General features: G+C 46.2%; 1 protein-coding gene across 1 annotated transcript; it reads left to right on the forward strand.

Annotated features, from left to right (window-relative positions):
• Window positions 1–631: 631 nt before the first annotated feature.
• LOC121875929 lies at window positions 632–23797 on the forward strand. Its single transcript, XM_042380683.1, has 4 exons — window positions 632–674; window positions 851–1726; window positions 2000–2154; window positions 23662–23797. The coding sequence occupies exons 1-4, from the start codon at window positions 654–656 to the stop codon at window positions 23795–23797; spliced, it is 1188 nt and encodes a 395-aa protein (XP_042236617.1). The 5' UTR covers window positions 632–653.
• The last annotated feature ends 788 nt before the right edge of the window (window positions 23798–24585 follow it).

Raw genomic sequence — 24585 nt, forward strand, 5'->3', positions numbered from 1 at the left:
AGAACCGGCTGCTTACACCGGCCGACAAACAACAAGACATCGCCTTCTATCAAGAACAACGCGGAGAAAGAAAAGCGTTCATGAGTGGTAACGATAAGATTTTTGCCACTAAGAAGAGAAAGCAGGAGGAACGAGTCGAGAAGCAAAGGTCGAAACAGGGAAGGTTCGCAGCCTGTGAACCAAGCAGCAGTGATTCGAGACCTCAAACCTCTGTGGTGGCTGACACCCCAACGGAAGTAGAAATGGAGAAAAAGGACACAGCGATACAACCTGGCAGGTACACATCAAAGCACCCTTATGTGACGGTTCAGCTTCCACGTCGCATTCTCCAAGAGCCAGCATTAAAGGAACTCGCTGACCGTCTTCGGATATCCAATAACGAAGTAAGTAAGTGTATCCATAAATGTGTTTGGAATGTTTGAAATTTCTGTTAATTATTTGATAAGCACTTAAACAGTCGACATTTTCTACTGACACCCTTGCCTGCTTTTGCTCGCAGATAGTTTCGGTGGTCGCAGCAGTGCTGCGCTCTGCTAACCCGCCAGGCGATCTGTCTGAGTTCCGGATCTCGAGAGAGACTGCGAGACGGGCGCGAGCTTCACACCGTCGTCAGGTAGCTGCCGCACAAAGGGAAGCCTTCACGCCTCCACCACATGCAGTGGTGCACTGGGATGGTAAGCTGATTAAGGTGAGAACACGTTTAGGTACTACATTAATATTTTACCAAAGCCTAGACTATTGTAATATATTGTTAGAAATGTATCAAATCATTAACAAAAAGCTTGGAGAAAAAGGCAGCCTTGATAATTCTTCTTTTTCTGTCTGAATTTTTATATTTCTCTCATTTCAGAACGTCGTGGGAGAAGAAGAACACCGACAGGCCATCTTCATCTCAGGGCGCGGCCATGAGGAAGGGAAGCTGCTTGCTGTCTTGCCAGTGAAGGACGGCACTGGCCTGACCCAGGCACGCGCAACAGCTCGTGCTATCGAGGACTGGAGCTGCGCTTCAAACGTCAAGGCACTGTGCTTTGATACAACGTCGTCCAACACAGGGCGAGTCCAAGGTGCGGTTGTCCATCTGGAGGCGCTGCTGGAAAAACAGCTGTTGAGGCTTGGGTGCAGACACCACGTCATGGAACTGGTGGTGAGAGTCGCTGCCAGCAACATCTTCGGCAAAACATCGGCCCATACGGACCCTCTCTTCCAGACTCTTAAGAAAAGGTGGAGTCAACTAGATCACTCTCAGTATCTCAGGCTGGACATTGCAAATCTACCAGAGTCTGACTGGCTCAGTCACCTCCGACACAGGACCGTTAGCTACCTGCTGACCGTCACAGAATGGGCCAGAGAGGATTACCGAGAAGCAGCAGAACTAACGCTCCTCGTCCTCGGTGTGAATCCTCCGCGCGGCACGCACTTTCTGCGTCCTGGCGCATGTCACCACGCTCGCTGGATGGCGAAGATCATATACTACCTCAAGATCTACATGTTTAGCCACCAGCTAGAGCTCAGCAGTGACCTGTGCGTCAAGCTGCAGAGGATGGCGATCTTTGTGTCTCTGCTGTACACACCGGCGTGGCTGAAATCACCAGTAGCCGAGGATGCGCCTGTGAATGACCTGCAATTGCATCACGAACTCCTCCGCTACAAGGCCGTGGACTGTGAGGTGGCTGATGCGGCGCTGGCGGTCGCGAGCCGCCACCTGTGGTATCTAAGGCCACAGACCGTCGTTCTGTCGCTGTGCAGCGAGAAGTTGAGTGCGGCAGAGAAAAAGGAGATGGCGACCAAATTGAGCTGCCTAGAAGAAACGAACGACTACGCCAACGACAACTTGGTCATCCAACAGACTACACGGCTTTCCGACCTGATAGATGAACGTTCATGGATGATCTTCAAGGAGCATCATGTGTGCGGCACAGCATGGCTGATGTTACCGGTGGAAGACTGGGAGAAAAACGAAGAGTTCATGAAGCGGAAAGATTTCTCCAGAAGCCTGAAGGTAACCAATGACGTGGCCGAAAGGGGAATAAAGCTTATGCAGTACTTCAATGGTTCAGTCACGAAGGATGAGCAGCAGCTGCAGGATGTCATGCAACTTGTGGAAAAGCACAGGAAGCAGATGAGTGGCTTCAGCAAGTCTGCTCTGATGCAACTGTGAGAGTTGAATAGAGGGGGGATTGAACTTTCAAATTGCATCTCATCTTAGAGTTATTGACCTATTTCAATGATGTTTGTTTTTTTAAGAGGGAAATATATCATGGAAAAGACTGTGACGGCAAAATATTGATATGTGTTTTCGAATAAATGGAAAAGTCAAAACTATGAATATTTTGGAATCTGGTTCCCTTAACGCAGGTAAAGCCTTTGACCTGAACTAGAAGGTCAACTAAGAGGTGCATGCAATCGAATTAGGTGTCAATGGAAAGCTGAATAGCTGCTCTAGCCAGCCATTAGGGTTAAGTAGTGAAAAGCAGCGCGATTGCTGATCTATAAGAGAAAAAGCTTGAGTTGTGACGTTTTTTCGCAAAAATTCATTTTTTATATTTGGATTCGCGACCTCTAGAACATGTTGGATTTCATTAATTCTGGCACCAATGAATTTAGGAGTAACGAAATAATGGGAAAAAACACCCCCACCCACAATTTTCTAAAACTGGGAAAAATTAGCAACCCTGCACACACACACACACACTCACAGACGCTCGCAGATATCTTCCATTTAAAGACGATTGCTTTTCTGCTCACTTATTAATTACAGTAATTGTGAGAGAAATAAACCAGGCCATATGGAAGATCAGGAATTTATTGGGTTTTCTTCAGATACCCAACAAGCCCAACTTCAGACGGATGTCGGTGCAGTAAGTGGACTCCAAGTGGAGCGGAAAGTGGATCAAGCGGCCCCACCCACCCTTAGCCCCCATTACACACGTCCGCAATCTGCCACAGGTGTCGACTTCCTTCATTTAATTCAGTTTTTGGAAGAAAACCGACGACAAGACGACATCAGGAGGCGACAGGAAGACGATGAACGAAGACGTGAAGAGGATCACAGACGTCAACAAGAAAATGCCAGATTCAGTGCCATTATCGAGTTGTTGGCACCTGTTACCCTTCAAGCAGCTACTACACCTGCCTCTTCGTCCACAGGTGCACCTGCAGGGTCCTCTTCAACTTCTTTGCCCCCACCACAGAAAGCACTCGCTCAGAGTCCACCGCCACTCCAAGCTGATGCCTCGTTCCAGGTATTCCGTGAATGGCGTCGGAGGTGGGACGATTATTCGATGATGGTCGATTTATCAAGGTTGCCTAGGGAGAAACAGCTGATCCAGATGAGGATGTGTCTCACCCTAGAGACGCAACGTATCCTGGAGCACACCCTGCAAATTCCCCACGACACAGACAAGACTGTGAAGGACGTCTTGGATGCTTTACAGACGCATATCAAGGGTCTCCGCAACGAAGCTCTGCGTAGGAGAGAACTTCTCAGTTGTAAGCAGCTGGAGGGTGAGTCATTTGCCGATTTTTACGTACGACTCCGACGCATCGCTGAGGAGGTTGACGTTTGTCCTGGGAACTCGCCGACTTGTGAGGAAACACAGCTGAAGATGATTATCCTCATGGGCGTGCGGGACGAAGAGCTTATTCAGAAGCTTATCTCCCTCGACACTGCCTCTTCTCTACAGGATGTTGTCACCACCTGCCGCTCTTACGAAGCCACCAGAAGTGCGACTTCTGCCATTCGTACTCCATCTAACCAGCTGTGTGCCATCTCCGCATATAAGAAGAAGAAAGGACGTGACTGGACTTCAGCCTCACATCCGACTTCAGCTTCACATCCGACTTCAGCTTCACATCCGACTTCAGCTTCTCATCACTCTTCAGCATCACTTCAGACTTCGACGCCAGGTCATTCCTGCCAGTATTGTGCTCGTCGGCATGGTTCTGAATGCCCTGCCGCTGACAGCACCTGCAATAACTGTGGCCGTCGTGGTCATTGGGCTAGGACACTGAAGTGCCCTGCCAACAACGTTCAGTGCCGCTCCTGTAGCCGCATTGGACACTATGACAAATGCTGTCAGTCAAAGAAGAAGAATAATACTACTAGCAAGTCTCAGGCGGCGAAGAACAAGCGCTGTCGTCGCGTGGGATCCTCTTCTTCCCCTGTCAGCAAGACACCTCAGCCCATCTGTGTTCACCTGTCATACGGCGACATTACTTCCCGTATCCAGATGCTTCCTGACACAGGTGCGGACGTCACAGTCATCGGCACAAGACACCTCGACATTCTGGGGATCCCTAGGAGCAGCTTGCAACCACCGTCAACTTCTACAACGCTCACCGCAAACGGTTCTACAATGGCACCTGCTCTGGGTACATTTCAGGCTACCGTCACCCTAGGTAAGCAGTCATGTTCTGCCAGGATTCAGGTCCACAAAGGTGTTCAGATGCCACTACTGTCTTATGGCCACTGTCAAGAGTTGGCCATAATATCTCCAGACTTCCCTAAGCCAATTCTAGAAATAAAACATGTCAACAGGTGCAAGGAGCTGCCCCTCCCACCCAATACGTCACCTTCTGCAGCCAGGGAGTTCTTCCTACTGCAATTCAAGGACGTGCTGGTTTCCAAGGAGGACCTCAAGACGGCTCCACTCGAGCCAATGGCTGGCTCCCCCATGAGAATTCACCTGAAGGATGACGCAGTAACCTTTCGCCATCCACACACCGCGACAGATACCCTTCGCTTTCCAGAGCCAAGTTAAGAAGCAACTCGACTCTATGGTAGCCCAGGGGATCATTAAGCCTGCTGGTGACGACCCCTCGGATTGGTGTCACCCCATGGTAGCAGTCGCCAAGAACATTACTGGAGTTCGTATCACTGTCGACCTCACCAAGCTGAATAGCCAAGTTTCCCGCCTGATCCACCCTTCACCGACACCCTTCACCGCTATACGCAGTGTGGACCCGAAGGCAAGGTACTTTACTACAGCAGATGCCTTATGTGGGTACTGGCAGATGGAACTTGTGGAAGAAGATCAGCACCTCACGACGTTCATCACACCGTACGGCCGATTTCAGCACTGCAGAGGACCTATGGGTTTCGCGGCTGCTGGCGATGCTTTCTGTCTCCGTGGCGACATGGCCCTTCAGGGTGTGGCGAACTGTGTCAAGGTCATCGACGACGTGCTCCTATATGACGAGGATTACTCCACGCATCTTGAGCGTATTCACCAGATGCTCACCAAGTGCCGCAAGTACGGGATCACCCTCAACAAGGATAAGTTTGTGGTCGCCGCACCTAGTGTGAACTTCTGTGGGTGCACCCTCTCAGGCAAGGGCATCTCGGCTGATCCTGGAAAGGTCAGCGCGATCCGGGACTTCCCAACTCCTGCCAACCTGACCGACCTCCGCTCGTTCATGGGCCTGGTAAACCAGTTGGCTGAATTTGCCCCCGACATCGCCGCTGCAGCACAGCCCCTACGCCCCCTGATGAGCCCCAAGAGAACATTCACCTGGACAGCTGACCATGATGAGGCATTCCGCCGCGTCAAGACAGCTCTCCTTAGCCCACCTGTTCTCGCTTCCTTCGACCCGGCCCTGCCAGTTGTCCTCCAGACTGATGCCTCTCGCCTCTACGGGATTGGATACGCTCTGCTACAGGACCACGGCAATGGACGCCTTCGTCTGGTTCAGTGTGGCTCTCGGTTTCTCACTGACGCCGAGACTCGCTACGCCACCATCGAACTGGAGCTGTTAGCCACCGTCTGGGCCATGTCCAAATGTAGGTTGCATCTGATCGGCCTACAACACTTCAACCTCATGACGGATCATCGGCCACTCATCCTGATCCTGAACCACTACTCCTTGGACGCGGTCGAGAATCCCCGCCTCCAACGCCATTCAGGAGAAGATCTCGCCCTACCTCTTCACAGCTGTGTGGCGTGCTGGCAAGCTGCTCTGCATCCCTGATGCTTTGTCACGAGCCCCAGTCAGCCACCCCACACCAGAGGACGAGATCGCATGTGCTGATGCTACTGCACACCTCAGGACTGTAGTGACCGTGAACGCCGTCATCTCAGAAGAGTCTCCACCGCAGGACGCCGACAGGACTCTTCAGGAACTCCGAGCCGCGGCAAGAGCGGACCCTTCGTACATCCGTCTACTGAACTGCGTGACCTCGGGATTTCCCTCCAACCGGTACGACTTACACAGCTCTTTACTCCCATACTGGAAGATGCGGGACGACCTCTATGCTGATGGCGACCTCGTCTTGTATGGAGCAAGAGTTGTGGTTCCTGCCGCCCTCCGCCGCCGCACCCTAGCCCACCTGCACGACAGCCACAGGGGTGTGGAAGCTACGAAGCGCCAGGCGAGACAAGCTGTTTTTTGGCCAGGCATCGACTCCGACATCGCTAGTTCCGTTCAAGCCTGCGAGCCATGCCAGGTGCTGCAGCCTAGTCAACAGCAGGAACCCCTCATGAACAACGACAACCCTACGAGGCCCTTTGAGTCCGTCTCTGCGGATTTCTTCGTTGTGGCGGGAAAGTCCTTTCTCGTCATCGCCGACCGGCTCTCAGGTTGGCCTGTTGTCGTTCCCTGCGGAGGCAACACTACTGCCTCTCATACAGTACGTATGTTCTGTCGCTACTTCCGGGAAGTTGGTGTCCCTCTCCGCCTGAGGACTGACGGCGGGCCCCAGTTCACCAGCAACGACTTCCGGGACTGCATGGAGCGATGGGGAGTTTATCATGTGGTGTCCTCGCCTCATTATCCCCAGTCCAATGGACATGCCGAGGCTGCCGTAAAGTCCGTCAAGCATCTTATCCTCAAGACGGCACCCCCAGGCAACATTGACTGTGAGAAGTTTGACCGGGGTTTATTGGAATTGCGGAATACCCCCAACCTCACAGGTCGCTCCCCAGCACAGATGTTATACGGCCACCCACTATGGTCATGTGTCCCTGCCCATCCTGAGTCCTTCTCGAGGGAGTGGCAGGCCAAGACCGAGGACTGCGATCGTCGTGCAGCCGCCCGTGCTGGCCAGGTAAGGGCACAGTACGATCAGCACGCCCGACCCCTTCCCAGGTTAAGTATCGGGCAAACAGTTCGGATTCAAGACCCGACGTCTCACCGCTGGGACAAGGTCAGGGTTGTCATGGGCTGCGGCAAGACCAGGGATTACGAGGTCCGTCTCCCTAGTGGTCGGGTATGGTGGCGGAATCGCCGCTTCCTTCGTTCAGTACCGTCCCCTATTAGTGAACCCCTCCCCCACATCCCTGTGAACCCTTGCTTGGACGAGAAAAGTAAGTCCTCATTCAGTGACCCCCCAGTTTTCCCACGTCACTCTCAAAGGCTCCTGGAAAAAGAGTCCGCTCGAGATTGCACTACGAGCGTGAGGGGGAGGGAGGTGTAGATATATGAGACGAATATTGCTGTAATATTTAACCCTGTACTATTTACCATTATTGATTCAGGTCTCTGTATTATATGTTATAATCATACTCCCTTTTGTCACTTGAATGTTAGTTCAGACTTTGAGCACATGCGCGCTGTACGCGCATGCGCAGATAGAGATACCCGGAGAGATTCCAAGACAGGACGCTGTTTCCCCTGTCTTAACTCCTTTTGTGTGTTTGTCCCAGAAATAGAACTTACGAACTTGACATCAGTGTGTTTCCTTCACCCCTGATTATAAGGATCACGTGAGTCTCTCCCACAGAAGGGAAGAGGAAGAGAAGATTGAGAGGAGTCATGCTTTCACTCCCTTTTACTATTCTCCTCTTACCCCCCCCATCCCTCTGTCTATAGCCCCTACCTTTCCTCTCCCTCATACCTCCTCTTCCACCACCTCCTCTTCCTCTTCCTTCTCCTCCCCTCCCTCAACAACCTACTTAGCCACGGGTGATTTAACTACAAAAGACACACTGAGTCTAATACCGCACCTTTTTCTCACGCGCCCGACGCACTCCGCCGCCCTACGAAATCTCACCCTTGTGTATGGCCGTCATAGTACCGATTTTCATACGTAAAACTGCGCCTTAAGGATTTTAGTGACCTAGAGGTAAAATCTTTCTTACTTAACTCGTCAAAACGACCTCGATGTCAGATGGCCCTCGGTGGGAAGGACGATCGCCGGTGACATTGATCATTATGTACTTGTGGTCGTAAGGGTGAATCTACTGGACAAGGAAAGGGGGTTTTCTCCGCCCGTCTTCCACTCACCAGGTGACCAATCACCCACCTGGCCCACCATGCCGCGGCGGATCAAAATAATTTACAGATTCAGGGAAAATCGTTTGAGTTATATCAGAGAGCATTAAGAAGCTACAGTCATGGTGGCCCGCCCAGGGGGAGGAGGGGCCCGGCACACCTGACTGGGGAGGGGGGGATGGCAAGGGGACCATAAGACAGGGGGCCCTATGAAAGGGACCCACATGACAGGTGGGTTATATGACAGGGGTCCCACTCGAGAAGGGGCCATATGACAGAAGGCGACATGACAAGGGGATACATGACAGATATCTATATTAAAGGCTTCCTCATGACGTCTAGCCACATGACAAGACCGACAAGAGAGGGTCTACCTATCATGAACCCGACATGATAGAGGGTCGTGACTCATCCTAGTGTAAAAAATCATACTACAAGGAGTGTATAAAAAATTAATCATACATATAATAATGGATGCCCCATCATGTACGAGGATGGCTGGCACTTGGGCCACCTCGGCGTCAATTTGTTTAAGATGTAGAAGCTATTGCCAACACAACAACCACACCCTAAGTTAACGAGCTGCATGACCCAGTGTCAAGGAATAGTCCGAGAAGACCGGACAACCCGTCAACTGCACTGGCTAACCATTACCCCGGAACACGGTTCGCAAATCGATTAACATCCAGGTTCCCAATTACTGCTGGGTAGACAGAGGCAAATGGCGTAAAGAAATTTGTCCATAATTTCACCCTGCTTGGGAATGGAACCCGGGATCACTTGCTTGCAAGGCGAGCATGCTCTCGCTCTCTCTCTCTCTCTCTCTCTCACACACACACACACACTTTTATCTTCAGTTCCCATGGAGTAAAGGCGTACAGTATACTTGAAACCTCTGGGCTGCCTGGGTCGACCTGCCCCCCCCCCTCCTCCCCCATCTACTCCTTCCCACCGGGATTTATCAACATCCTCCTCCCAACTATGCAGTGCAAAGATTGACAATTTCAACTCGAAAAAATGGAAACAAGTATAAGACAGTAACAAGTCAGTGCTCCTCGGCCAGTGATCACGGCCCACACAAACCTCACCACCTCAAGTATGAGCCATACTCTCACCACCACCAACACTGGATGAGAAATCAAGTCTCCCAGCTACACCAAGAGAGAGAAATGGGTATTCGCAACTACATCAGATGAGAAACAAGACTTCTCTCCAACACCCTGTATAAGCTGAGAGACCAAGGCTACCAGGACCACGTGAGGGGTGTAAAAAAACCTGCGCATATTGTGACCAGCAGGAGAAAGGGGGTGACCAGGACTGCCCTTGACACTGTGGGGATGATCTTGTCGGCGCCACTATCAAGTCATAAGACAGTTTACAAGGCCTACTATAGCCTATTACTTCCACATCTGTAATCAATTTGTATGTTCACTCCTTCATATTTACTTTCTTTTGGTAATGAAAACTTTGGTCCATCAAGTTGACCCCACATGTTTAATGTATATTCTCAGACCATTGGATATCGTTAATTATTATTAATATCGCACACACACACAGACACACACACACAACATGCCTCCTTCATGTGTACAGGTAAGAGGTCGAGAGATGTTTGGTATCAGATCACCTGGAGACAAGGTACAGGTAAGTATGAAGACGAGCATCATGCCTGTCAACGTAACACACTATGACCTGTCTCCTGAGAATCTGACGGATGTGAGGTTTCTGTCTGTCTGTCTGTCTGTCTGTCTGTCTATATGTCTCTGGAAATGTGCATATCTTCCCGTCTTTCTCTATGTTTCATTGTGTATTTTGTACGTTCTGTCTTCCTGATTGTTTACCTGTACGTTTCCTGTTTGTATGTACATGTGTTCCTGTTAGTTTGAATGTATGTATGTATCCTTGTCTGTCTTGACGTGTATGTTTCACTGTCTGTGTCTGTCTGTCTGTCAAGGATGAATGTCGTCATGGTTATCTCTCTCTCTCTCTCTCTCTCTCTCTCTCTCTCTCTCTCTCTCTCTCTCTCTCTACGCCTTTTCCTTTGCTTTCTTCTCTCCCCCTCTCTCTTCCCATCTCATTGTCCCTTTCCTTCAATTTACTCCCTTACCCCTCCTCCCTCAAACTCCCTCTTTTCTTCCCCCCTTTCCCTTTCTTCCCTTCCACTCTCTCTCCTCCCCCTCCCTCTCTCTCCCCCCTCCCTCTCACTGTCTAGGGGGCTGGGAAGGTCGTTAGAACTCCGCTATGCATGTACAAAAAACTACCTTTGTTCTACCAGCCCAAACTGCGAGGTTTTCGGCCACGGATGACAGGAAGAGTCGCGTTCCGTATTCCAGAAATGCGTGTCTCGTAACGCCCCAAGGAACCGAGAATTTTAGGGCGAAAAACTGGAAATTGTTATGACGGTCATCTGATGGTGTGTACGAGAGGCCCCTTCCTTCCTTCCTTCCCCCTTCCCTGTTCCCTTCACCTACTGTGTACCTCAGCCCTGATCACCCTGTGTGTGTGTGTGTGTGTGAATGGGCTGCTTGTCCAATTAACCAGTCCGTTCACACATATTTATATTTGGGTTTTAAGTAACGAAACCCAAACGGTAGTTCCTTTGTTTTATTATAAAAGGTTGTAGATATAATTCCTGAGTGTATATCAACCGTAAGTCTCACTGTCTAGGAGTGAATGAGAAGGGGACGGCGTTTATGTATAATAAACGTTAGGTCACGTCCTTACGATATGAGTTGAGGTGAGCTACTGAAGCTTAAGGGCATCGCAGTGCGTGCTTACAGAAATGCTGAGCTATGGGTCTCGCCCTCTTGGGTGAGTTGCCCGCTCACGTGTCCATCTCATGTCTTACTCATAGACAGTGGAAAGTTACAGGGTGGTGAATCTGAATATAATATCAGATGTATTGACCCATTTATATAATACGTTCTGTTGATGAGACAGGGGCCTATTACATCGCTCGGTCACCTACCAGCCGAGCTCCGTGAGGCCTAAATAACTCACAGAGTACAGTACATCCTAGACAACCCTAACCATGTTATAAACAGATATGTAGACACTAAGCTGGGGATATTACTGTAGGGGTATTCTCTACTACAGGGGACCTAGACTTTTGTGTCGTACGGGTTAGTATGTTATGAACAATGTTGAATTTGGATGATACTGCCCGGTAATAACAGAACAGGAACATTATTGCCAGAATTAACAGAATAGAGGGAATCGTAAGACTTGGTAGTGCAAATTCCCGTCACAGGTAAAATGGCAAGTTATTATTCAAATCAGCAAAATGTGTCTCGTTCAAGAAAGCTAAAACTTTTAATTTCTCTGATACTATTTGAATATCCTTGATAGTGAAATTCATTATAGGAAGTGGAATTAAAGCAGACTTGAGTTTTCGATTTAACGCAAAATGCTAATGAGTAGGCAAGGTCCGTAATGTACTACAAGTGATTTCACAGTAATCAGGAGCCTTGTAATGCCCTTTCACGACTAGCTGCTTAACACCATTTTGGCATTTTAAAATTACAGTAGTGAGATTTGGAAAGAACAAATACAGCACATTGTGAAGGTGAGCTTGGAACACAGTCTTTAGACTAACTGGCCTATAACTGCATTATGCTAACGCTGTGCGTACATTTGGTTGTGTGACTGCCAATTCACATATTCCCTCTGCAGCAGGAATAAATGCAAACATGTAGGCTGGACATACGTGTAGGTGTAGATAAGACGACTTACACCGTGACAGTACCTCAGAATCCTCTATTGATAACAATGAATATTCTTCATCTACTAAGAAAAGTTCTTTAGGCCTATCTAGGGTATACAGTGTGTCGTTCACAAACCAGGGGAAGGGTTCTAAATGCCATGCATTAAACTCATGTTGCCCTCGCATAGGAATGTGGATCAGAATTGCATTGTGCGTGAGGGTTGACTCCAACAGCGGGTAATAATAGTGAACCTCATTGTCATTGAAAATAGGAGTTAAATGATACTGCAACTTGGCTATTTTTAAAGCTTCAAGAAGCGTCTGCACAGGCACAAGCTTCGCGTCCACACGTCCTATCCCGGCATCTACAATGCTGTCTATTAGTTCATTTTTAGAGGTTACAATTTTATGAACTGAAATTTCAGCAGCATGCAAATATTCTGTGAAGTAAAGGAGCCATTCTAACGTCGGGATTGCTTTCTGTAACCTAGTAACAATCCTCGAAACTTGGTTAGACTCCATTATGATTGCATTAACCTTTGATTCTAGAGCAGTAATCGCGTGAAAGGTTTGAGAAATAACACGATTCTGTTGAGATACAGCTTGAACGACAACGTCCATGAAACTATTGTCGAATTCATCGAAGCTGTGCTGAGACCATGAAGAATGTCCAATGCTGATTGTAGTTGGCCGTCGACGTTTTCCATCTGACGCGAAAGTACGAGTTAACTTCTACTCGCAGAACGTAGTTTCATACAATAGTCATTTGGGACATTTTGCTTCTGAACAGTCTGTAAGGATGTATCAATCACATTATCATCAACTGGAGGTAAGACATTTATCTGGGTCTTCTTCAAACGATCCGCGTGCACGACATCTGCGATCTGTGCATTAGGCTTCCATATTTTGAATTTGTTGCCTGCTTCTTTTGAGATTATGCGGAATGGACCAGAAAATTTCGCCGAAAGTTTGGAGTTCCTTTCAGGTTCCTGTAACATAACAGCGTCCCCAACGTTCAGTGCGATAGGTTTAGCATGTTTATGTTGTTTGATGATCATTTCGGCGCGTGACGCCGCTAGCTGTGATCGTACTTGGTTATGAATTTCTGTAAAGACATGAATTTGTTTTGCCGCAAAATCATCCGTATTATATACCGGGTATGGCGCCTCTGTAAGGATGTCGTAAGGCAGGCGTTTATCTGTACCATAGACAATATAGTAGGGTGTTTTGCCCGTAGAGCTATTAACTGACCCATTAATAGACGCTGCAACCTGCGGTAACCAATCCTCCCATGCGTATTGAAAACCACTAACAATTGGACGCATGATTTCTAGGATTTTACGATTGGTTCTTTCAACAAGGCCATTAGCCTGTGGATGATAAGCTGTCACAAAAGTTTGTTTAATTCCATATTGTGCACATATATGCTCTATTAGCTCATTCTTGAACTCTGTTCCATTGTCAGAGAGTAGAACTTTAGGCGTAGTATATGGACATATGAGATTCATCACTAATGCATAGGCTACTGCTTCGGCCGTTTTGCTTTTTAGTGGGACCAAGACCACGAACCTGGAAAAATGATCCACACACACTAAGACGTATCCTGATCCCTGATGACTCATTGGGAGTGTAACACATCAACAGCGACTGTGTCAAACGGACGTCTGGTGTAGGATATTGTAGAATCGGGGCAGGTGATCCTGTTGATCCTTTATGTTGAGCACATGCCAAACAATTAGCTATGTGTAATTCTATGTCTTTCTTCATAGTGTTCCAGAAATACTTCTTTCGTAAATCCGCTAAGCATTTATCACGACCTTGGTGACCTGCTTGTGGGACATCGTGGAACAATGTCATTACTGCTTTGCGCAACGTGTCAGGTACGACTATTTGAGACACATTACCCTCAGGAGATTTTCTCGTCCTATGGAGTATGTTATGTCGTAATTCAAACTGACTTAAGGGAAGAAATAACTTGGGGAGTTTAACATCCTCGCCCGATTCGAGAGCAAAAATAACAGCTGGCCAATATGGGTCGCGTCGTTGCTCATCTTCCAGCTGCGAAAGAGTGAATGTTGATACAGGCATAACTGGTGCTATATTTCTTGACAGAGCGTCGGCGACAACATTCGCCCTCCCAGGTAAATACCTAAATTCGGGGTCAAACTCTTGAATTGTCAGATACCAGCGTGCTAATCTGCCTGATAAGTTTCTGCCATGGAACAGTTCGGTGACTGCCGCATGATCAGTAAAAACAGTTATCTTGTAGCCAAAGATAATGTCTTTGAACTTCTTAAGTGCCCACACAACGGCTAACGTTTCTAAATGCGTCACCGAATAACGTGTTTCAGCATCGATTAGTTTGCGACTTGCAAATGCTATCACTCTAAACTTCCCACGCGTGTCCTCTTGCATGAGCACTGCTCCGATTCCAATTCCGGAAGCGTCAGTACAGAGAGTGAAAGGTTGAGTGTAGTCTGGGAATGCTAGAACCGGGGCATTGGTTAGCGCTGTCTTCAATGCCGTAAAACTTTCTTCGTGTTCAGCATCCCATATAAACACTGCATCTTTTTTTGAGCAACCTCGTTAGGGGCGATGCTAATGTTGCATAGTCCTTGATAAAGGAACGATAATAACCAGATAATCCGAGAAAGCTACGCACATCATCATTTGAGGTAGGACGCGGGAACTGAGATACAGCTTTAACTTTATCATTAACTGTGTGTATGCCCTCACCGTCGACTACATGACCAAGTAAATGGATTCTGGATTTTAAAAACTCGCACTTTGAGAGTTTTATTTTGAGGCCTGCTGTGGAAAGTTTGGCCAAAACTTCAGGCAGTTTTATCAGATGGGAATCGACGTCCTTACTGATTACTATTAGATCATCCAAATAAGCGCAGACTGTGTTACCAATTAGTCCGGCAAACAGGGTATTGATCATTCTTTGAAATGTTAGTGGGGCATTTCTGAGACCAAATGGCATTCGTAGAAACTCAAAGTGGCCTAGAGGCGTGCTAAATGCCGTGATTTCTCGTGATTTTTCATCGAGTGGTATTTGCCAATACCCACTAAGCAAATCTAAGTTGCTAAATACCGCATTATCCTTGCCTAAGGATTGCAATATGTCACTTAAGATAGGCATTGGGTACCTATCAGGGATTGTTTGATCATTTACGCGCCTGAAATCTATGACAGGGCGCCATCCACCATCCTTTTTCGGGACGAGGAATAATGGGCTATTAAAGGGGGATTTTGAGTGTCTAATGACATTCTCATCTAACATACCCTGTACCATATCTTGCACTACAGCGCGCTGGCTATGAGGTAGTCTATAAGCTGGTATGTAAATAGGGTTGGTTCCTTCCTTTAACGCTATATGATGGGATGTTAAATCTGTCTGACCTAGCGTTTCCCCTGGCAAGGCTACTATATTTCTGTAGTCGGCAAGCAGCTCTAACAGGCGTGTCTTGCCCTGTGGATGATCGATCACCTTAACATGTGGTGCTATTTGATCTATCCTGGCCAGTCGAGTCTGTTGGCGATTCGCAACAATACTTCGAATTGGGAATTTATTTGGTTGCACTTCGACATTGCTGTGATATCTAGAAAATCACACAAATAACATCCTTTCTTTAATTTCTTGATAATGTGAAATTGCTGCCGCAATCCCGTAGACTTGTGTGTGTGTGTCCCACAGTAGACACAGCTGATTCCAAGGTCCGGTGACTGGGTCAATGTTCACAAAAATCCTGAGTACAGCAAACCGCCGCTAATGGTCACACTAGGTCATCCACAATACCATACCTCAGAATGCTGAGACCATCTCTCAGACCGGATGTGTCATCATCACTAGGGTGGGTGCTGGGTGCTGGTAACGGGGGGTTGTTCACTCCATACGAAAGAATTTTGTTGACAGGATGTTGATTGATGAGTAGTCACAACAACTGCAGTCACGTCCTGTCACACCCTGGGCAGTGAACGAATCATTTGCAGAAACTAATGTTCACTTCAGCTCACAGGATTGTTGCGTTGGTGAATTCCTCATTCTGGTAATGGAGAGTACTCTTCAAAATTGCAGGTACTATCTTCCAACTCTTGCTGCTGTAATCACGCTGGGAAGGTGTGTGGTTGAGGTCGAGAGGTATCTCTAACGCATGATCCGCCTTCCTCTTAATAGGATTGGTAGACAACACTTTCGTCCTAGCGGTGAGCATAGGTTTAGAATGACTCATTGCTGTGTAGGAAACACCTTTAAACGTAACACTATTATTAAGTGGATGAACATCTATCATGTTCTTTCGAAGAGTTGGTAGACCAAGTAACCCGTCAGCTGGCAAATTGAACTGCTGAACTATATAAAAGTCCGCGTAGAAGGGCGTACCACGTCTTGAGAATCTGAGTGGTAACGTCACCATTCCTTTGATGCTTAGCTGAGTACCTGAAACTCCTTCGAGCTCAGCGTTACTAGGCCTCCATTTGAATTTGCGGTGAGGGAATTTACGTTGTAACTCGTGATATGATGTCAAGGCCAATACATTAGCGCAAGCACCTGTGTCTATATCAAGAGCCAATCTGGTATTATCCACTCTCACCGGCACTGACAACACTTCCACTTTGCTGAGCGCCGCTACTAATGAGGCCGTTATAGAAGTGCTGTGAGGAGGGGTGGGAACAACCCTATCTTTCCCTCTCCGTGCTGTGGTGTGCGCTGGTCTTCCCCCGATGACTTGTCCTGGGGACGTTTCTGCTTGCGCCTATACGACACCTCCGTTTCACTTAGGTCCACTCCCCTAGCCTTTATTAGTATATCGCACTCATGTCAACTATGAGATGTCGATTTGTGAAGAGCGCACCATTTGCGCGTTTTCTGGGTAGGAGGAGGTGCTGCTTTGGCTCCCTCTCTGTTTGACCTTGAGAATGGCTTTGCACCGGGTGTGGCCTTAAAATTAGCACTATTACCTCGGAGCTGAAAACAATCTTCCATTACGTGGCCACGTTTATTACAATGTGCGCACCGTAACGATGTTTTCTGTTTATATGTTAGGCGGGGAGGAGCGATCGGAGCTAAGTGTGTCGCATAAGGAGTCTGGGAGTGAGGCATCTGTGGCATCTGAGACGGCTGGGGTTGTGGTGACGTCACTGAGGGCTGCGCCAGTAAGGGGCCCGTAGCCTGGGGACAGAGCTTGTTTGCGTATTCCACCATATCCAAGGGTGGTTCATACTGTACTTCCTGTGCCCGGCTATATAAGGGAACACGGACGGAAAGAAGAAAACTTATTAGTTCTATCAATGTTTCCACATTGTCGGATGGCATATCACCCCGTGAGTTGTACCAGCCTGAGGACCGGAAGGTCGCTTGCATGTCCTGGCGAACCTCGCCTGCAATGTCAACAGCGTCAAGAGGCGTTACGTTTCGTATACCTGGAATACAGTGATCCAACCATCTGAAGATCCATTGCAGTTGGCCCAGCTGTGACCTACCCCCAAAAATCCCAATTAACGTTCGCTTGAACTTTTCATAGTCAGGGGTTTGTAAACCAAACGCATTTAAACGACTGCCTGCATAGGAACCCTGCGTTATATGGGAACGTACATACTGTATGCTTTCTTTTCTTCGTCAGTCGTTATGTGACTATTGCGCATGCTATCTTCACATGCACGAATAAAATGTGCGACCCTATAATCGTCTTGTCCCGTGAAATTTCGAACATAGTCGCCGTGCTGCATGATATTAATAACATTATCAGCTTTAGGTGTGGTAGTAGTACTGGTGTGAGGGTTAGAGGACGCCATTGTAGTGTTAGTATTAAGCAAGTTAGTATTCTTACTCTTAACAGAAGGCTGGGTTAATAAGGTTGTTACCGATTTAGCAACAGACACACTATCACCTGTAACAGGGGTAACTGCTTAGTATACTTAGGTGAGGTACTATAGTGATTACCAGACCGTAGGGTACAACGGTTTAAGTCGTCAAATGATTCGTCTATAACTTTCTCACTACTTCCTACCGAATCATTTAACTGTGTTCCATACTCAAAATCTATGGCAGTCTGGGCTTGATCATCGATGAGTTGGTTATCAGCAAACAGTTGAGCTAGGCGTTCGATTTCATCTACATTAGACATGGGAAACTTAGAAATTATCTATTAGCCCCCTTGGGTCAATGAATACTTAACAGTAAGTAGATCACTTGCCTCTCATTTACAAGACAAATGAATATGAATTGTAGTTAATTATTAAACTATCAATAAGTAGACAGACACTTACAAACTACTGTAAATTATAGGATTTCAATACATTAATCTTACATTCGACACTTTATCATTGAAATAATCCTATCCGACGAACCTATGGGTGTGAAGATATCTCTCGAACGTGTTCATGTGTGTAGAATTATGTAATTTAAATACCTATTTATACAGAGTAGTTAGTCTGTATAGAAAATGTGATCCGTCGACGAGTCCTGAGTCGAGTGGGTGGAGTGTGGGCGGGGCCTCTTCCTAGGATGCGTGCGCTGCTGCTGGTTTCCTTGGCAACGAGAAGACGCTTCTGCTTTGGTGAGAGACGAGTCCACTTGAACTAGATGAGTTCCTCCTGCGGCGATCAGAAAACTGCTGATGATTGGTTATCACACTGGTCGTTGCTGGGTCGCTGGCGAAACTGCCGTGTGCCAAGTCTTCACAGTCCACCTATATATGGAGATCTGTATGATGACACCGGAATTCGTAATTCGCGCTGACGACACAACAATACTGCTCAGTTGTTAGTGAAATACCAATTGTAGACCAGGCTACGAAACTTTTTTTCAACACTGCAACACTGTAATGTCTAAGGAATGCTGAGTGGAGTCTATCTCAACAGGCTCAATCTGGATATGTACCAACAGGCTGTAATATATGTATATTACGAATTCTGCACGTATTTGTATGTGACAGAGATAAGGAGCTCTCACTAAATATCGTCTCAATACGGGATATAGTTTTAAACACTCGGATTATGTAACGCGTCACTGCTGTGTGGTTTCTTGTTTTTCACAAAACACAGACGCATGATACGACTACCAGTTTGAAGAATCCGTACACACCGCTTGCCACCTATATGAATCGGCTGCTTGTCCAATTAACCAGTCCGTTCACACATATTTATATTTGTTTTTTAAGTAACGAAACCCAAACGGTAGTTCCTTTGTTTTATTATAAAAGGTTGTAGATATAATTCCTGAGTGTATATCAACCGTAAGTCTCACTGTCTAGGAGTGAATGAGAAGGGGACGGCGTTTATGTATAATAAACGTTAGGTCACGTCCTTACGATATGAGTTGAGGTGAGCTACTGAAGCTTAAGGGCATCGCAGTGCGTGCTTACAGAAATGCTGAGCTATGGGTCTCGCCCTCTTGGGTGAGTTGCCCGCTCACGTGTCCATCTCATGTCTTACTCATAGACAGTGGAAAGTTACAGGGTGGTGAATCTGAATATAATATCAGATGTATTGACCCATTTATATAATACGTTCTGTTGATGAGACAGGGGCCTATTACATGTGTGTGTGTATGACTTGCGCCTATGTATTAATTGTATGTATGTATTTTTAGGCTGGCAATAAATTATATCCATAGTACAGAGAATTATACAGTCTTTTGAACCTTATATTTCGTGTGAGCTGACGACACATCACATTCCAACCTAGTTATCAGAATGTAATGGGAAATTTATACATATAGATAAGTTATATCCCATTTTTTATTTATTTATACTTGTTTATGTTTGTATGACTTGGTATAATTTCTATTAGTTGTTATATGTGTTGAGTTTTATAGCTGGTGGTAGGTGATATAAACCAGTGGATTCTATGTAATTTATATCCTTCATTAACTTTATATTTTCCATTCGTCATGTTTATTCCCTTCTTTCATATTGTTATTTTATCTTGTGATTTAACTCAACAACTATTATTATAAACTACCGTATTTATTTACCGTTGTTTATACGCTATGTTAGGCTATATGTAATCTGGGTTATATTGTATTTCTGCTGTGTTGTTATTTCTGTCACGTTATTACAGAGCTGAGTCAATAATACTCGACTCCAGCAGCTGTAGCCTTAGCACCACTTACTCACGCACTCACTCACCCACCCTCCCCCTCATGTCAAGTCTCCTACGTCAAGGAAAGAATCCAGTAAAACCTCACACTTTACGACGTCGCCTGATCCATTTTTCACACTTCCTCACGCTGAAACACTCGGCCGACAACTGGGTCATTGCCAGGTAAACACAATAAAGGGGGTCATTCGGTTTTATCACACTTACCTGGGGACATTATTAACCGTGGTTCAAGCGCCCGACACCGTATAAGGTAGTGGCCCTGTGCTACGAGTGATTATTGATTGGCAGGGGCAGGAAATTATATATCAACTATTTGTAGGTCCAACTAAGTGTTTCAACTCCCTGTGATTATTAATATCAAAGAGGATTTCATTCTAAGGGAGCGATGAATAAATATCACAGCTAAAAAATTATCACGACTTTACTTCATGCAATGCCAAAAAAAACGCGAACGGAAACGACAAGTCAATACCAGTAGCACAGAAATCAATGGAACAAATGTTGATAATGTCAGTCGTCAAACAAACCAACATAATTCACGATTTTATACCCCAACACTCAGTACCTGTTCTGTATTATACTCCAGGTGATGTGGACCTGGGAATCAAACAGGTGTAAACATTCTTCCTTACATATACACTGAGGCACACACAATATTTACTGAGACACACACCATATACACTGAGGTACACACACTGCGACACACCTTACACACTGAGACACACACCTTATACACTGAGGCACACACAATGTTTACCGAGACACACACACCATACACACGGAGGAACACACACACTGAGACACACACACACCATATATACTAACGCATACACACTGAAACACACACATCATACACATTGAGGTACACACACTGCGACACACCTTACACGCTGAGACACACACCTTACACACTGAGACACACCATACACACTGAGATACACACACTGCGACACACACCATACACACTTTGTACTCGGAATCCTACGACACAAAAAACTATCCATACATCAGTAGTCATATATCAGCAAAAATCAATTAATAAAATCAAATAACAACTAAAAATAAGAAATATGTTAGTAAATAAATAATATATAAATTGAAGGTGAAAAAATAGGGTTTTTTGTACCTATAACCAACCTAAAATAGGAAATAGGTTAGTAAGGAAATAGCATGTAAATAGGAGGTAAATCATAGGCGGAAAATGTACCTATAATCCCACGGTGACACCTGCTGGAATTATCATTGTAACAACAGCCGTAATGAATCAGCGTGACTGTGTACCTGGTCATTGTTCCAGAGTTCAGGTGCCTGTGTTGATCACCTGTGAAATTGATATGCATGATTATAGCTGGCCCACAGTGCATGACTTACGTGTGTGTGTGTGTGTGTGTTCATTCCCTCTAGCTGCGTTAGTCAGTTGTATGTGTGCCTTACTTAAGTAACCTACTGTGAAAATATCCCTTGTTCCCCATCTTCACCCGATAGCGGAGAGGATAACAGGTACAATCATGCAAATGATCATACAAACATGAAATTGGGTATGGACATTTAATATGGGTTACTTATTAAATCTATCCGATTGGACATTCAAAATTCCAAGACGGCGGCCATTTTCCATGATGGCCGCCAAATTTGTCTACTCGAAAATATTTTTTTTACATATAATGACTTATTAGTGGGCACTCTGAGCACATAAGGTGTCTACTCCTCTGTTTTAAAGCATGCTGGAACAGATTATGATTGTTTTGGAACCCTTAGATATGTTTTTTATGCATAAAGTAACGGTTCTACACATACTTTTACCTCTTCATAAAAATAAGTGTAAGCGATTCTTAGTTAAACAATGAGAAACATGTTTATGTCTTGCTCATATCCTTGGGAGATATTGTTATAAGAATTTTTTCATATTTACAGCTGCTGGCATGTGCAGCCACACAGAGCTGTACAAGTGAGACCAGAGCGGATACCTTTACATCACTGTCCACAGTCTTTCTTGTAGGAACACTTGGTCAGTTCTTGGTGGAAGGTCTATCCAGTGTAATTGCCACACATCTTTCTTTTTCCAGCCTCAGTTAGCAGGACTCGGAATGTCTGTTTGGGCTCCAGCTGCCTGACCCCATATCATTCCACCTTGATAGGCTGCACCGTGTTGGTGGAATTGCATTATATGATCTCCCCTTGCGAGAAAATAAATCAAGTCTTGCCACATAAAGCTGGACTAGACCTGTCATACATCACCACCACAAACCTTTCCAAGACACTGAGGTCTTCTTCACTCACTGATGTACGACACTGACTGAGTTTGGTGAAGGTACTGGAGACCTCGTTATACACAGTCCATGCTTGTCACGCAGTCTTTTTACCTTTACCACGGAAGGCTGACACATCACAACCACGGATAACGCATAACGTGAAGAACAGAAACAATATGTGACCGATGGATGGAACAATTCAAATAACAGGAAGAACATAGTATGAACAAGACGATAAAACAATGTGACGAAGAATAATAATTTATAGCCAACTCGAGATAGAACAATGTGCTGGCCAGGAAGAACATCATGTGAACAGGACACAACCAGACCCCCTAAAAATCTTGGTCATTGTTGTGTTATGTATAAAAAAATATTTTTTTTCCCCAGTCACCTACCCTACCAGTCACCTCCCCTACCAGTCACCTACCCTGCCAGTTACCTCCCCTACCAGTCACCTCTCCTCTTATTCAAAATCACATTCCCAGTTTTCACAATTACACAAACTCTGATATAGTATTAGAGGTACAACAGCCACTCGAATAAAAGCGATATTTAGCGAATTGTTTCTACTGACGACAGGTGACCCCGCTTGTCTGACGTGTCAATGATCATTTTTCTTTTGGTTTATGCCTCGTTATTTCTCTGCCCATCATGACTGGCCCTGAGGACGGAGGATAACATAGCTTTACCTTACAGTGTCTAGGGACCAAGTGTGTTATAATACTAAACTTCCTCGATGGTCTAATTACGATAATGATGATATTGTTAATTTCTAAATTGTTATTATAATAATGTTCCTCAACATATTCACTATTATCATCATTACTTTCGTTTTTCATTACCATCACAGTAGTGTTGGTTGTGTCAGGACCCCCCCCCCAGGCCAGTACAAGGGGGGAGGGGGAGGGGGGGGGAGGCGAGGCACCTCAGCTGTTCCTCCTCCTGACTGAATTTAAATACTACCACAAAAACCTGTACAGTGTACTGACCCATGACCGTAACTGCCATGTTCCTAATACTTTATATATATATATATATATATATATATATATATATATATATATATATATATATATATATATATATATATATATATATATATATATATATATAATTACTCCACACATAATACTGTATCTCTACACCAGGATACTTTAGGATCCATAGAATTAATGCCAAATAATTTTACTTCAATATAAACCACTGGAGAAGAGAGAGAGAGATTAATGCAGGCACCAGCACCCAGCCCTAAGTCACCAGTACCCACCCCAGGCAGTCACCGGTACCCAGGCTTGACAGTCACCAGTACCCAGCCCTAAGTCACCAGTACCCAGCCTAGACAGTCAACAGTACCCAGCCCTGATAATCACCAGTATCCAGCCCTGACAGTCACAAGTACCCAACCCAGACAGTCACCAGTACCAAGCCCAGACAGTCACCAGTACCCAAGCCTGAGAGTCACCAGTACCCAAGCCTGAGAGTCACCAGTACAACAGACCTGAGAGTCACCAGTACCCAGGCCTGACAGTCACCAGTACCCAGGCCTGACACAATGTATTACAAGAGGTCAATACTCAGCTGTGAACACGGGAGGCCGGTGAAGACGTCATAAGATGAACAAGGTGTGTGGACGGCCCTGAACAGCATCTATGATTTACTGTGAACGACCTGCAAGACCTGTGTGCGAATGCCAGAGGTTATGTGAAGGTCCCTGTCAGCAGAGAAGGTTAAGATCAGGTCCCTGTCAGCAGAGAAGGTTAAGATCAGGTCCCTATCAGCAGAGAAGGTTAAGATCAGGTCCCTGTCAGCACCTAAGGTTGAGAGAAGGTCCCTGTCAGCAGAGAAGGTTAAGAGAAGGTCCCTCTCAGTACCGAAGGTTGAGAGAAGGTCCCTGTCAGCACCGAAGGTTGAGAGAAGGTCCCTGTCAGCAGAGAAGGTTATGATCAGGTCCCTGTCAGCAGAGAAGGTTAAGATCAGGTCCCTGTCAGCACCTAAGGTTGAGAGAAGGTCCCTGTCAGCAGAGAAGGTTAAGAGAAGGTTCCTCTCAGTACCGAAGGTTGAGAGAAGGTCCCTGTCAGTACCGAAGGTTGAGAGAAGGTCCCTGTCAGCACTAAAGGTTGAGAGAAGGTCCCTGTCAGTACCGAAGGTTGAAAGAAGGTCCCTGTCAGCACCGAAGGATGAGAGAAGGTCCCTGTCAGCACCGAAGGTTAAGAGAAGGTAATTGTCAGCACTGAAGGTTGAGAGAAGGTCCCTGTCAGCACCGAAGGTTGAGAGACGGTCCCTGTCAGCACTGAAGGATGAGAGAAAGTCCCT

This window comes from Homarus americanus, unplaced genomic scaffold (assembly GCF_018991925.1).
Source record: "Homarus americanus isolate GMGI-L3 unplaced genomic scaffold, GMGI_Hamer_2.0 scaffold21123, whole genome shotgun sequence".
Lineage (NCBI taxonomy): Eukaryota > Metazoa > Arthropoda > Malacostraca > Decapoda > Nephropidae > Homarus > Homarus americanus.